General features: G+C 55.6%; 2 protein-coding genes across 2 annotated transcripts; both read right to left on the reverse strand.

Annotated features, from left to right (window-relative positions):
- Positions 1–103: 103 nt before the first annotated feature.
- Positions 104–7,432, reverse strand: SF3B4 (splicing factor 3b subunit 4). Its single transcript, XM_030965320.1, has 6 exons — positions 7,330–7,432; positions 6,814–6,942; positions 5,314–5,850; positions 3,064–3,258; positions 1,434–1,604; positions 104–557 (listed from the first exon to the last, which is right to left on the reverse strand). Exons 1-6 carry the CDS (start codon positions 7,361–7,363, stop codon positions 373–375), a joined length of 1,251 nt encoding a protein of 416 aa, XP_030821180.1. The 5' UTR covers positions 7,364–7,432; the 3' UTR covers positions 104–372.
- A 310-nt stretch (positions 7,433–7,742) lies between these two features.
- Positions 7,743–13,448, reverse strand: MTMR11 (myotubularin related protein 11). Its single transcript, XM_030965442.1, has 15 exons — positions 13,370–13,448; positions 13,174–13,289; positions 12,636–12,708; positions 12,395–12,537; positions 12,031–12,284; positions 11,859–11,946; positions 11,695–11,783; positions 11,325–11,446; positions 11,170–11,233; positions 10,900–10,970; positions 10,657–10,832; positions 10,238–10,434; positions 9,584–9,765; positions 9,012–9,265; positions 7,743–7,987 (listed from the first exon to the last, which is right to left on the reverse strand). The coding sequence occupies exons 1-15, from the start codon at positions 13,416–13,418 to the stop codon at positions 7,892–7,894; spliced, it is 1,974 nt and encodes a 657-aa protein (XP_030821302.1). The 5' UTR covers positions 13,419–13,448; the 3' UTR covers positions 7,743–7,891.
- Positions 13,449–14,600: the final 1,152 nt, after the last annotated feature.

The raw sequence follows: 14,600 nt of genomic DNA on the forward strand, positions 1-14,600 counted from the left end.
GATCAGACCATGGCTCAGCTCTGCCCCAAATCCATCCAGCCTGGCTCTCCCCAATGGCCCAAGCAGGGAAGAGATCTCAGTCCCAATCCAGAAACCCTTTTGGTTCCTAAATCCTTTATTTGCAAGTGGTTGGCCACTGCTTTCCATACAAAACCAACAAAAACCCAGTAAAAAGGAGCTTGGAAAAGCTTCCAGGGGAAGAGAAACGGGAGGAGATGGAGAGAGGGAGGAAAATTAACACTATAAAAACAAATGGGGGGAAGAAATGGGGAGGGAAGGGAGGAGCAGGGGATGGCCCCCAGCGCTTTGCAGGAGTGGGAATGTGGATACCAAGGGCTGGGGAAGGATGGGGAGCAGAGGGTCCCCCCGCTCTCAGGGCAGGGGTCCCCGCAGGGGCCCGCGGGGGGGGACTCCAGGGGGTCTCTGAGCTGGTCGAGGGGGCAGAGGGACCCTCTGGTAGCCGTAGGGGGGGGGCCTGGGGGGTCCATTGTAGCCGTGGGGTGGCATCAGCGGGGGGGGCCCGCGGAGCCCGTGGTGCGGCAGCGGCCCGGGGTGACCTGTGGGGACAGGGGTCAGTGCCAGGGGCAGGGGACAGAGCCCCCAAAGCCCCTGGAGGAACATGAACCACCAGCCCAAACCCATTTCCCAAAATTCCCTGGAGGTGCCCACCCCACCCACACCCAGCCTGCCAAACACTCCCCAGAATCAGGAATTGCTCCAAAAACAGGGGGAGTCAGTGACAGGGGAAGGGGACAGAGCCCCCCAAACCCCCTGGAGGAACATGATCCAAACCCACCTCCCAAAATTCCCTGGTAGTGCCCACCCCACCCCACCCACACCCAGAGGTGCCACATGCAGCAGGTGCCCCCCGCTCAGCTTGGCAAACACTCCCCAGAATCAGGAATTGCTCCAAAAACAGGGGGAGTCAGTGCCAGGAGGAGGGGACAGAGCCCCCAAAGCCCCTGGAGGAACACGAACCACCAGCCCAAACCCATTTCCCAAACTTCCCTGGACGTGCCCACCCCACCCACATCCAGCCTGGTGCCCCCCTCCCAGCTTGGCAGACACTCCCCAAAATCAGAAATTGCTCCAAAAACGGGGGTCAGTGATGGGGAGAGGACAGAGCCCCCCAAACCCCCTGGAGGAACATGATCCAAACCCAAACCCACCTCCCAAAATTCCCTGGAGGTGCCCACCCACACCCAGGGGTGCCCCCCCTCAGCTTGGCAAATGCTCCCCAAAATCAGGAACTGCTCCCAGGAGCCCCATGGGCTTCCAGAACCACCCCAAACCTGTGGATATCCCCATGGGGGGGTTGCAGGGTCCCAATGAGGAAGCTCTGTGAACACCCCAAAGTGGGGGGGGCGCCAGATCCCCCAGGTTTTACTTCACACCCCTCCTCCTCCTCCTCCCCCAGAGCAGACCCCACTCACCCATTGGAGATCCAAAATGTGGCCCCCGAGGGGGGAGCCCCATTGGGGGGGGTCCGGGGTGTGGCATTCCTGGGGGGGGCCGGGGGGGTGGCTGCCCTCCTGAGCCTGGTGGTCCCGGGTGGTGCTGCCCCATGCCAGGGGGGCCGTGGTGCACCTGCATGGGTGGCATTCCTGGGGGGAGGATGGAGTTAGGGGTGTCAGGGAGCCCCCCAGGAATTAAAATTCCAGCTGGGTTTGGAAATCGTGGGTGCAGAGGGGGCTTCTGCTGCCAAGAAGGGGTTAAAGAGAAGAAAAGCAGCTCTGGGCACCTCCAGGAACCAACATTCCAGCTGGGTCTGAAATCCCAACTGGATCTGTAATTCCAGCTGGGTCTGGAAATTGTGAGTGCAGAGGGGGTTTCTGCTGCCAAAAAAGGGTTAAAGAGAAGGGAGCACAAAGTTTACAGCAAGAGGAAAGGGTTTGGATGCAAGTGGGTGAGAAAAGAGATGGGATAGAGAGTGTGTGCAGCCCTGGCACAGCGAGGAATCCTCATCCCTGGAGAATTTGGGCAAGCTCCCAAAGCAATCCAAAGCTGGAGGCTGCCCTGCTCTGACTGGGGCAGCCAGGGTTCCCCCAGACTTCCTTTCTGCCAATTATCCCATTAAAAAAAACCCCACAAATAAATGATTATTTCCTCCTGAGGCTGGTTTTCCCTTTCAGGTGTAATTGGCTCTGCTCAGGCCCTGCAGCATCTGTTCCTGGCATGGCCAGAGTAGGATCACACAAAGCTCCCTAATTAGGGTGGCTCTGGAGCCACAGGATCAAACAAATCCCAGAGAATCATTAAACTGCACATTTCACAAAATCTGTGCTTTTGAGCACAGAGCTGAGATGCAGACACAGCTCCTTCCCAGCACCACAGGGCCAAAATGTGGGGAATCAGGGAAATAACTGGTTTCACTCAATTATTAAGGCCAAATCAGCTCCTGCATTTCTCCCTTCCCATGTCCCAGCTCAAGGCAAAACCACCTCTGCCTGCCCAGGTGCCTCCCAGACAGCAACAACTTCCTGAATTCCCCAGGTCCTTCAGCAGTCACAACCCCCACTCAGACTATATTTCACTCTTTTGATAATTATAAAAAAATTACAGGATGCCACGTGCTTAATTCCTTAAATGGACCAGTCAGTTAATTAGTTCTAATTTAGAAATGAAATAATTTATGTTTGAAGTGTCACTGTGTAGAGGGAAGGGAAATGTATGGAAAAGAGGGAAGGGAAGGGAAGGGAAGGGAAGGGAAGGGAAGGGAAGGGAAGGGAAGGGAAGGGAAGGGAAGGGAAGGGAAGGGAAGGGAAGGGAAGGGAAGGGAAGGGAAGGGAAGGGAAGGAAGAACAGAAAGGAGAGGAAAGGGAAAGGAAAAGGAAAAAAGGAAGAGAAAGAAAGGAGACGGAAAGGGAAAGGGAGAAGGAAAGGAGAAAAAGGAAAAGTAGGAAAGAAAGGGAAGAGGGAGAGGAGAGGAGAGGAGAGGAGAGGAGAGGAGAGGAGAGGAGAGGAGAGGAGAGGAGAGGAGAGGAGAGGAGAGGAGAGGAGAGGAGAGGAGAAAGAAGAGGAGAGACACAAAGAGGAGGCTGCCCACCCCTCCCAGCCCCGTACCTGGGTGGTGCATCCCTCCTGGCGGGAAGGGGTGTGGGTGAGGGGGGTGTCCCCCAGCAGGGGCAGCTCCCGAGGGCGGCCCGGGGGCTCCGGCGCCCGGGGGCATGGGCGGGGGGGGCATGGCCGGGGGCATCCCGGGGGGCAGCGCCCCGGGCGGCGGCACCGGCGGCGGGAAGGAGCCCGGGGGAGGCAGGCCTGCAACACAACAAGGAAATTTCTAGTCAAGTAACCCCAAAAATACGCAGTTAGGCTGTGATAGCTTCCTGCTTTCCAGAGGAAGCGAAAAAGCCATGAATCCCTCACTTTATTCACCAGAATGTAGGATATATATTCTATACAGAATATCTAAATTTTATATAGAATATATTCAAGTATATTCTTTAGTATAGTATAATATAATATAGCATAATATAGTATAATATGTTATAATATGATTAATATTACATAGTATGATATGATATAATATAATATAATATAATATAATATAATATAACATGGTATAATGTGACATATAATATAATGTAATGTAATGTAATATAATATAACATAATATAATATAGTATGACATTATATTATATATTATATTAAGTATATTATACTATAATAATGTAATGCAATGTAATGTAATACAATACAATATAATATAATATAATATGACATGATATGATATATTGTATCATATTATATTATATTAACTATATTACACGATATAATGTAATGTAATATAACATAATATAATATAGTATGACATTACATATTATACTATATTAACCAGATTATATTATACCATGATATAATGTAATGTAATGCAATGTAATGTAATTAATATAACATAATATAATATAATATATTAACTATATTATACTATCATATAATATAATATATTAACTATATTATACTATCATATAATATACTATTATATAATAAAATATATTAACTATATTATACTATGATATAATATACTATTATATAATAAAATATATTAACTATATTATACTATGATATAATATACTATGATATGATATAATATACTATGATATAATATACTATATGATATAATATAATATAATGTAATATAATGTAATATAATGTAATATAATGTAATATAATGTAATATAATATAATATAATATAATATAATATAATATAATGTGATGTAATATAATATAATATAATATAATATAATATAATATAATATAATATAATATAATGTAATATAATATAATATAATGTGATGTAATATAATATAATATAATGTAATATAATGTAATATAATATAATGTGATGTAATATAATATAATATAATGTAATATAATGTAATATAATATAATGTGATGTAATATAATATAATATAATGTAATATAATGTAATATAATATAATGTAATATAATATAATATAATATAATATAATGTAATATAATATAATATAATATAATATAATATAATATAATATAATATAATATAATATAATATAATATAATATAATATAATATAATATAATATAATATAACATGGTATAATGTGACATATAATATAATGTAATGTAATGTAATATAATATAACATAATATAATATAATATATATGACATTATATTATATATTATATTAAGTATATTATACTATAATAATGTAATGCAATGTAATGTAATACAATACAATATAATATAATATAATATACATGATATGATATATTGTATATATTATATTATATTAACTATATTACAATATAATGTAATGTAATATAACATAATATAATATAGTATGACATTACATATTATACTATATTAACCAGATTATATTATACCATGATATAATGTAATGTAATGCAATGTAATGTAATTAATATAACATAATATAATATAATATATTAACTATATTATACTATCATATAATATACTATTATATAATAAAATATATTAACTATATTATACTATGATATAATATACTATGATATGATATAATATACTATGATATACTATGATATAATATAATATAATATAATATAATATAATATAATATAATATAATATAATATAATATAATATAATATAATATAATATAATATAATATAATATAATATAATATAATACAATACAATACAATACAATATAATATGATATATCACGTCATATCAGCCTTCTGAGAACCCCGAGTCAGACACATCACTCCTCCCTCCACCAGGGCAGCCCTGCAAACACCACCACAATTCCAGCACCGGGGCAGCGCCAGCACCTCGCCGCCCTGTCACCCACCTGGCGGCGTCACCCCCGCCCCAGCGCGGTGACCACGGGCGCGGGCGTGGGCGGCGGCGGGCGCGTCGGCGAAGTGGTGCGGCCGGTCGGCCTGGGACAGGGGGTTCTGCGCCGCCAGCAGCCGCTCGGCCGCCGAGCCGTGCCGCTCGCCCTTGGAGTCCTTCTTGAAGGCGTAGGACACGGTGATGGGCCGGTTGCACAGGTACTGCCCGTTCATGGCCTCGATGGCCGCGTCCGACGCGTCGAAGCTGGCGAAGTTGATGAAGGCGTAACCCTTGGAGTTGCCCGTGTCGGGGTCCCTCATGATCTTGGGGGTCTGCAGGATGACGCCGAAGGCGCTGAAGGTGTCGTAGAGCAGCTTCTCATCGATCTCGGGGTCCAGGTTGCCGATGAAGATGTTGGCGCCCACGTCCAGGTTCTTGTTGTGGGCCGAGGCCTTGTTGACCCGGATGGGTTTGCCGTAGAGCTTGATCATGTTCATGATCTTGATGGCGTAGTCGGCGTCCTCCTCGCTCAGGAACTCCACGAAGCCGTAGCTTGGGGGACCCCAAAAGGGCTCAACGCGCCTCCAAGGCATTTCAGGGGGACCCCGAAAGGAGTTCGGGACAGAAATCCTGGACCCCAAAGGTATTTCAGGACAGAAATCCTGGACAGAAATCCTGGACCCCAAAGGTATTTCAGGACAGAAATCTTGGACAGAAATCTTGGGCAGAAATCTAAAAGATTTCAGGACAGAAATCTTGGATCCCAAAAGGATTTCAGGACAGAAATCCTGGACAGAAATCCAAAAGATTTCAGGACAGAAATCCTGGACAGAAATCCAAAAGATTTCAGGACAGAAATCCTGGACCCCAAAAGGATTTCAGGACAGAATCCCCCCACACCCCCCACCTGATTTAAAACTCCAGCTCACTGAAACTCCCCTGATTTTATTTAATACCACCTAATACTCGATTTAATCCCCACTTCATTGAAACCATGGCACGCTCATGTAGGAATGTGCCCATCCCATTGATGGAGTGGCTAAATTATTCTTTGTCTGTTAAAAAAGGAAAAAAAGCCCAGAGGTTTCTCTCCTCAATTTAGTAAAAAGACACCTCATCAGACTTTTAAAATTTCAGCTCAGACTTAGGGCTGCCAATTAGACAGAGGCCAAAAAAGTCCTGCCTAAGTAATTAACTAAAAAAAGAAGAGAACAACGGAAATAATCACTTTTGTGGAGTGTTTAGCAAGAGGAAGAACCTCTTACCCTTAGTTCAGCTTTTCCTCTGTAAGAGCTTTGTTATTTTGCCTTTTTTAAACCTTTTTTCTGTTTCCAACGCGACCTCAAAACCCATCCCGTTAATTTTATGCAGCAGAGCTATCTCAGGTGTGACAGATTCTGGGAGCTCATAAAACCTAGCTCGAAGAGAGGGACATCTCTCCGAGGGACAGAGGATGATCGCCCCTTTTCCACACGCCAATCCCACGCCCGGCTCGGTGCTTTTGGGGCTCCCTCACCCTGGTGCTGGCCCGTGACCCGGTCCTTGGGCATGTGCGTGTTGACCACCGGCCCTGCCTGCAGGAACAGCTCCCAGAGCAGCGGCTCGCTGACCTTCTCGTCCAGGCCCCCCACGTACACCGTGGCATCTGCGAGGAACCGAGATCAGAACCGGGATCCCCACGAACCCGAACCGCCCCCGGTCAGCCCCCGTCAGGATGCGGCCCCCAACCCCTCTTTTCCTTCGCTAATAAACCACAGCCCACCACCATCCCGGAGCTCCCCCATCACCTCCCTCCGTGTCCCAAGGAGCCCAAAATCCCCTCCAGCCACTTCCAGGATGCACCAAGGACCCCTCATCCCCTCAGAATGTACCCAAGGTCTCCACAGCACCCCCGCGGTCCTCATGCACCCCGCACGCCTCTGGCGCGCCCAAGGCCTCCCCAGCGCCCCCGCGGTGTCCCCGTGAGCGCCCCCAGCGCTGCCCCAGTCCCGCCGTGCCCCCGGTGCCGCCGGGCCGGTCCCGCCGCTCCCACCCTGGTTCCTCTCCGAGATCGGCCCCGCCGCCATCTTGTCCCGCTCCGCGCGCGCGGCGCCGCCGCACGCACGCACGCAGGCGCGTGACGTCAGCGCGCGAGCACGGCGTCAGCGGGACGGGCCGGAAGTGGTGTCGTGAGGGGAAGGCGCGGTCGCCATCTTGAGTGTGGGCGGGGGTCCCCTGCCCTTCCTTCTGTCGCGACATGGACCTTCTGTCGCGACATCGCCTTTCTGTCGGGACACGGCCCTCGCGGCCAGGAGGGCCCTCACTGCCGGAGGTCCCAGGTCTGGGCTCCCGCAGCGTCCCCATCCCCATTCCAGTCCCCATCCCTGAGCTCCTGGAGCCTCATGGAGGCAGCACAAATTTAATGGAAAACTGAGACCCCGCAGCGTCCGTCCGGCATCGGGGACACCTCGGGAGCCGCCGCTCCGCCCTTGCCGGCAGTGCCAAGCACCCAGAGGTAGCCGGGGGCGGCTGTGGGGAGCAGCCGGAGGCACCGGGGTGTTCAAAGCCCCCGAGGCCCGAGCGATCCTGGGGTGGGCTCAGGTGTCCTCGGGCTCTCAGTGGGGTCTCCGCAGGTTCCAGGCACGGAGCCGCTCCTGGAGCAGCTGCAGCTCTTCAGCCAGCCCGGCCAGGGATGGGGCCAAGCGGCCATGCTGCAGGCAGAGCACGTCCAGCATAGTGTGGGGACACAGGACACGGGACAGGGACAGGAACATGGGGTGGGAACATGGGGCAGAATGGTCAGTGCAGGACAGGGACATGGACAGGGTAGGATGGATGGACATGGGGTCTGTCTGTGCATCATCCATCCATGGATGGACATGGAGTCCGTCCGTCCATCCATCCATCATCCATCCATCCATCCATCCATCCATCATCCATCCATCCATCCATCCATCCATCATCCATCCATCCATCCATCCATCCATCCATCCATCCATCCATCCATCCATCATCCATCCATCCATCACATCCATCATCCATCCATCCATCCATCCATCCATCATCCATCCATCCATCCATCCATCCATGGATGGACATGGAGTCCGTCCGTCCATCCATCCATCATCCATCCATCCATCCATCCATCCACCCATCCATCCATCCATCATCCATCCATCATCCATCCATCCATCCATCCATCTATCATGACATGAAGTCCGTCCGTCCATCCATCCATCATCCATCCATCCATCCATCCATCCATCCATCCATCCATCCATCCATCCATCCATCCGTCCATCCACCCATCCATCCATCCATCCATCATCCATCCATCCATCCATCCACCCATCCATCCATCCATCCATCCATCCATCCATCCATCCATCCATCCATCCATCCATCCATCATCCATCCATCCATCCATCCATCCATCCGTCCATCCACCCATCCATCCATCCCTCCATCCATCCATCCATCCATCCATCCATCCATCATCCATCCATCCATCCATCCACCCATCCATCCATCCATCCATCCATCCATCCATCCATCCATCCATCCATCCATCCATCCACCCATCCCCTGATGGACACACAGACATTTGCTGGACAGACACAAATCCATCCTCACCCCCAGCCCAAACATCAGGACAGGGCTGGGACCCCCCCAAACCAGGACCCCCCAAACCAGGACCCCCACCCCCCAACCCCCCGTGCCTCAGTTTCCCCATACCTGTTCCTGGGGCAGCCCCCTGAGGTAGCAGCGGTGCCAGAGCCGCACGCAGGGCCCGGCGGTGCAGGGCAGCAGCAGCCCCGGGGGGGGCTGGCACGTCCCCAAGAGCCCCCCCAGTGTCCCCTGGCTGCCTGAGGGGGACCCCCGGGGTGGGGGGCGCGGGGGGGGGCGGCTCCACCAGGGCAGGGGGTGGGGGCACAAGGAGCCCTTGGCCAGAGCCAGCACCAGCCTGGGCCCCCCCCACGGGCAGGGCTCTGCGGGCTGGGGAAGGAGCAAAACTGAGATCAGGAAAAATTAGGGGGCAACAAAAAAGGGGGGAAAAAAATCCCATTTTGGGATTTCCCTTTGAAGGGAAAACGGGGGAGGAAAAATGGGGTGAAAAATTAGGAAAAATTAGGGGCAAACAAAAAGGGGGAAAAATCCCATTTTGGGATTTTCCTTTGAGGGGAAAACGGGAGGAAAAATGGGGTGGAAAAATAAGAATAAAAGGGGCTGAAAGAAAGAGGAAATGGGGAGAAATAATAGGGATTAAGGAACAAAAAGAGGGTGCAGCCTCTCCAGGGCAGCCCCACTCACCGTGCTCGGGGTCAGGGGCCCAGCAGGGCCCGGGGGTCCCGCGGGGTTCAGGAACTGCTCCCGCTGCTGCCGGCTGTAGCGGCGGCCCCAGGCCCACACCGGGGGAAAGCTGCAGGGCCAGGGGTCTCCCCTGTGCCCCCCGGGGTCCTGCCAGCCCCCCATGGGCCGGTAGGTCTGGCTGGGGAGTCTGGCTTAAATTCATGGTTGGGATGGGGAAACTGAGGCACGGGGTGGGGGGAAGGGGTATGGGAAATCAGGTCCGCTGGTTGGGATGGAAATGGGAAAAAAATGAGGCACGGGAAAGGAAAGAAGGGGTGAAATGGGAGATCTGGGGGTGCCCGGTGCCCGGTTTGGAATGGGGATGGAGAAGCTGAAACAGAGCAAGGAGAAGAAGTGAAATGGGAGGGTTTAGGGGTGCCCAGTTTGGAATGGGGGTGGAGAAACTGAAATTGAGGGGAAAAAGGGGTGAAATGGGAGGGTTTGGGGGTGCCCATGCTCAGTTTGGAATGGAGACGGAGAAACAGAGTGAAGAGAAGAAGGAGTGAAATGGGAGATCTGGGGGTGCCCGTTCCCAGTTTGGAATGGGGGTGGAGAAACTGAAATTGAGGGGGAAAAGGGGTGAAATGGGAGATTTGGGGGTGCAGCTTTGCTCCCCTGCCCTCACCAGGCTGCTGCGGCCCCGCTGGCGCTGGCAGCTGAAGCGGAAGGTGCTGAAGTAGGGGCTGAAGCTGCTGTCGTGCAGCGCCAGCAGAAAAGCCTCGGTGAAGCCAAAATCGGCTGGGAATTGCCACAGCAGCTGCCACGTGCAGTCCAGGAAGAGCAGGAACACGGGACCAGGGGGTCTCACCTCCTCGGGGAAGAGAAGGGAAGCTAGAAGAAGGTTATTCCACTGGAGGTTAGGAGGGACAGGGTTGAATACCTACTGGATGGGATGGGAGTCTCACCTCCTGCCAGGGGTAGGGATGGGACAGGAGTGGGGGTCTCACCTCCTGCCGGGGTAGGGATGGGACAGGAGTGGGGGTCTCACCTCCTGCCAGGGGTAGGGATGGGACAGGAGTGGGGGTCTCACCTCCTCCCGGGGGCTGTCCTGGCACAGCAGCCCCAGGCGCCGTGGGAAGGGGTGCCCGGCCGCCACCCACTCCCTCTGCACCAGGCTCTGGAAGCCGGGCAGGGAGCGGGCATGGGGGTCCCCCAGGAGCTGCACCAGGGAGGCCAGCAGGCAGTTCAGGTCCCGGTCTGAGGGTTCTGGGGGGACAAAGTGGTGGGGGGGGGTTCCCTTTGCAGCCCCCTCCCATCTTTTTGCAGCCCCCACCTTGCAGGACCACGGAGCAGCGCTTCCCCGCCAGCAGCGACGCCACCTCCGCTGCTTTTCTCAGGCAGGAGCTGGGGGGCAAAAACAGGGGTTCAGGGCACCCCCAAATGTCACAGTCGCCCATTTGGGTGGCTCATGCACCCACCACAATGCCCCCATCACCCCACGGTGCCAGGTGGGCTGAGGGGGGACATTCCACCATGGGATTTAGGGTGAATTTTCCCCTAAATACCTCCCTGCACCCCAAAGTCCCCCTTGTCCCCTGCTCACCGCACATGATCCAGCCAGCGCGTCCCCTCCAGGGCCGAGAGCCACTTCTCCTCTGCCACTGCACCTGCATCCCACGGGATGGCCTTTCAGAGAGGGGGAATCCCAGCCCCCCCGGGGGGTTAGGGGGTCCCCAGTGTCCCCGCGGTGCCCCTCACCTGGCAGGCAGAGCGCCCTCAGCCTCAGGTGGGCGAGCTGGATGTCAGCCAGCGTGGGCAGCTCGGCCGTGTCAGCCAACACGCAGGGGCCACGGCCCCCCAGCAGCAGCTCCTCCAGGCACCTGGGGGGCACAGGGAGCCCCCGGTGGTGCCAGCCCGGGGGCACAGGGAGCCCCAGGTGGGGGGACACAGGGAGCCCCAGGTGGTGCCAGCCCGGGGGCACAGGGAGCCCCAGGTGGGGGGACACAGGGAGCCCCAGGTGGGGGGACACAGGGAGCCCCAGGTGGTGCCAGCCCGGGGGCACAGGGAGCCCCAGGTGGTGCCAGCCCCCCCACCCTCAGCCCCCCACCCCAGCCCCCCTGGCACCCACCTCACGTCCTCGCTGCCCGGCTCTGAGGCTGGGTGGAAGCTGGCAGCTCTCAGCAGGTGCCCCCCTCCCGGGTGGTGCCAGCACAGGCGCTGCAAGAGAAGGGGGGTGACACCCCCACACCCCCCAGTGCCCCCCACCCTGCCAGGACCCGCCCAGGCACTCACAGGCACCCGACGCTCCTGGAAGTGCGCAAAGGTTCGCTTGAGGTCGTGGTCCAGAAGCCCACTGGGCACCCAGAGGTACTGGGGGAGGCTGTGGGAAGGTGGGACACGGGGTGGGGTCCCCCCAAATCTCAGGTGCCGTTTGGGGGGGCTCAGACAGCGCTGGGGGCTGTACCTCGGGGCCATGTCGAAGCGCTCATTGACGGCGCTCACCCTCCAGCCCGCAGCGCCGAGACGCTGCAGCTCCTCCTCCCAGTCCCGCAGGCTCTCGAAGAGCAGCGTGGTGGACGAGCCATCCTCCCCATCCTCATCCTCATCATCTTCATCCTCATCCTCCTCTGGGATGGCTTCTCCAGGGCCGGCCCAGCCATCAGCAGCGTCCCCCAGCCTCGCAGCCGCCTCCCGTGCCTGTGCGATGGCGTTGGCCACCTGCGAGGGCAGCCAGGGGCGCGCTGTGAGGTTGGGAGCGCCCCGGGCTTCCCCGGAACCGCGGGGTACCCCAGAGTGGGGGTGCAGCGCTTCTGCCCCTCCTGGCGTACCCGGAACGCCTGCGGAGCCAAACCGTTCTCGGGGAAGGAGAAGCGGAGCAGGCGGAAATCCCGGCAGAACACGGCGAGCTCCTCCGGGATGAATTTGAGGGTGGAGGCGGCCGTGAGCACCTTGGGCTTGGAGAAGCTGCTGGCTGGGGTCGGGGGGATGAGGCTGTCAGGGCCAGCGGAGCCCCGAGACCCGCCCAGCTCATCCCGCGTGTCCCCAGGTGTCCCCAGGTGTCCCCAGTACCTGCCACCAGCTTGTGGATGCAGGGCAGGGCCACCTCGTCCTCAGAGCGGAGGCGGCCACGGGAGCCAGGAGCCTGCGGGAGAGTGGGGAGGGCTGGAGCATGCCCCGGAGTGTCCCCCCATCCCAGGAGGGGCGGTGGGGATGGATCTGGGGGTGGCACATCTGCACCTATGTCCCTTGTCCCCCGCTATGTCCTGCAGTGAGGAGTTCCCAGGGTGAAGGTTCTGCAGTCAAGGAGCCAGGAGGGCTGGGATAGAGCTGGGATGGGAGGCAGGGGTGCGGTGGGGCTGAGCCGAGGGTCGGGGTGCGGTGGGGTGGGGTCGGGATGGGGTCGGGACGTGCCGGGATGGGGTCGGGATGTGCCGGGATGGGGTCGGGATGGGTTCGGGATGTGCCGGGATGGGGTCGGGATGCGTGGGATGGGTCGGGATGTGCCGGGATGGGGTCGCGCCGGGGCAGGGATCCCCCCGGGCAGGCGGCGCGGGGCCCCGCGCTCCCGTTCCCGGTATTCCCGCTGTTCCCGGTGTTCCCGTCGCACCTGGCCGGGCAGGAAGGCGAGGCGGCGGTTGGTGCAGAGCAGCGTCCCCGGGACGGAGCCGCCGCCGTTCCCGCGGCGCCGCCGGGCGCCCGCCGCCTCCTCGAGCACCCGCTCCCCTGCGGGGACCGACATTGGGTGCGGGGCTCCGAGCGCCCCGAGCCTCCCCAGAACCCCCGGTGCCCGGCCCCGGCCCTACCTGGGAGCCCGGGGAAGGTCGGGCGGCGGCCGCCCGGGGCCCCGCTCATGGCGCAGGGACTTTGGCCGGGCGGGCCCGGAGCGCCGGGGCCGGAGCGGCCCGGGAAAGAGCCCCGAGCGCCCGGCCCGGCTCCGGCATCCCGCCCTCCACTCCGGCATCCCGCCCTCCCCTGGCATCCCTGCCCCGGCATCCCGCCCCTCGGGGCCCGGGGTTCCGCTCATCCCGGCCCCGCGGATCCCGGCATTCCGCCCCGCGCCGTCCCGGTCCCGCCGGTGGGGAAGGGGGGGAGCCCGGGAGCTCCGCAGGCGGACGGGGACGGGGGGGCGGCCTGAGGCACCCCAGAAGTTCAGCGTTGGGGTGGGGGTACAGACCCCACGGCGACCCCTCAGGGACGGGCGGTTCTGGGGTCCCGCAAGTGCTGCCCAGTGCGGGGGAACCCCCAAACCGCAACAGCAGCAGCGGGGCGCGGGGCCCCTCCCGGGCACACGGCGGGAGAAGCTGCTCGGTGACTCACGGCAGAAGCACGGAGCCTTCTCCTCCCAAGCCAAGCTGGCCCCGTCCCTGCCTCGCCGAGGGCCCCACCCCACAGCGGGCAGCAGGTGGATGGCGGCCCCGGGGCCACCTGTGCCACCCCTCGGTGCCACCTGTGCCACCCCTCGGTGCCACGAGAGCTCCGGGCACCCCAAAGCCCGAGGCAGCCGAGGTGGCAGTGCCAGCACCTGGCAGGATAAATCCTGACACAACCCAGGCGCACAGAAACTCCAGTTCCAGCTCTGATTCCTGCTGTATTTCTCCCCAGATTTTTGGGGCAGTCGCAGCTTTGGAGGCTGCACCTCGTGCACCCCAATTTTCCCCCTGCAGCAGGATCACCTGGCAGAGGTTCCCAGGCGCTGGGAAAAGCTTTTGGCTCGGGCACCTGGCAGATGAGAGGAATTTCCTGGAGGCTTTGAGCCCAGACGGGGTCAGTCGGGGCCATGGCAGGAGGGAAGATCCTGGAGGAAAATCATCAGAGATGGAGCTGGGCACGGAGTGTCCGCCCACAATGCCGGGAAGAAGGGAAACCAGGGAGCTGGGAGAGAAAATCCCAGTGCCAGAAATCCCTTGGGAAACTGCTCCTGGGGTCCCACCTTCCACCATCCATCTCCAACCACCCCCAAACCTCTTTTTCATTGAAAGCTTCAGCATCCATATGGCTTGTGCTGGTTTTATCCCTAATTTTGTCCTGAGACTC

Source organism: Camarhynchus parvulus, chromosome 25, assembly GCF_901933205.1.
Source record: "Camarhynchus parvulus chromosome 25, STF_HiC, whole genome shotgun sequence".
NCBI classification, from domain to species: Eukaryota; Metazoa; Chordata; class Aves; order Passeriformes; family Thraupidae; genus Camarhynchus; species Camarhynchus parvulus.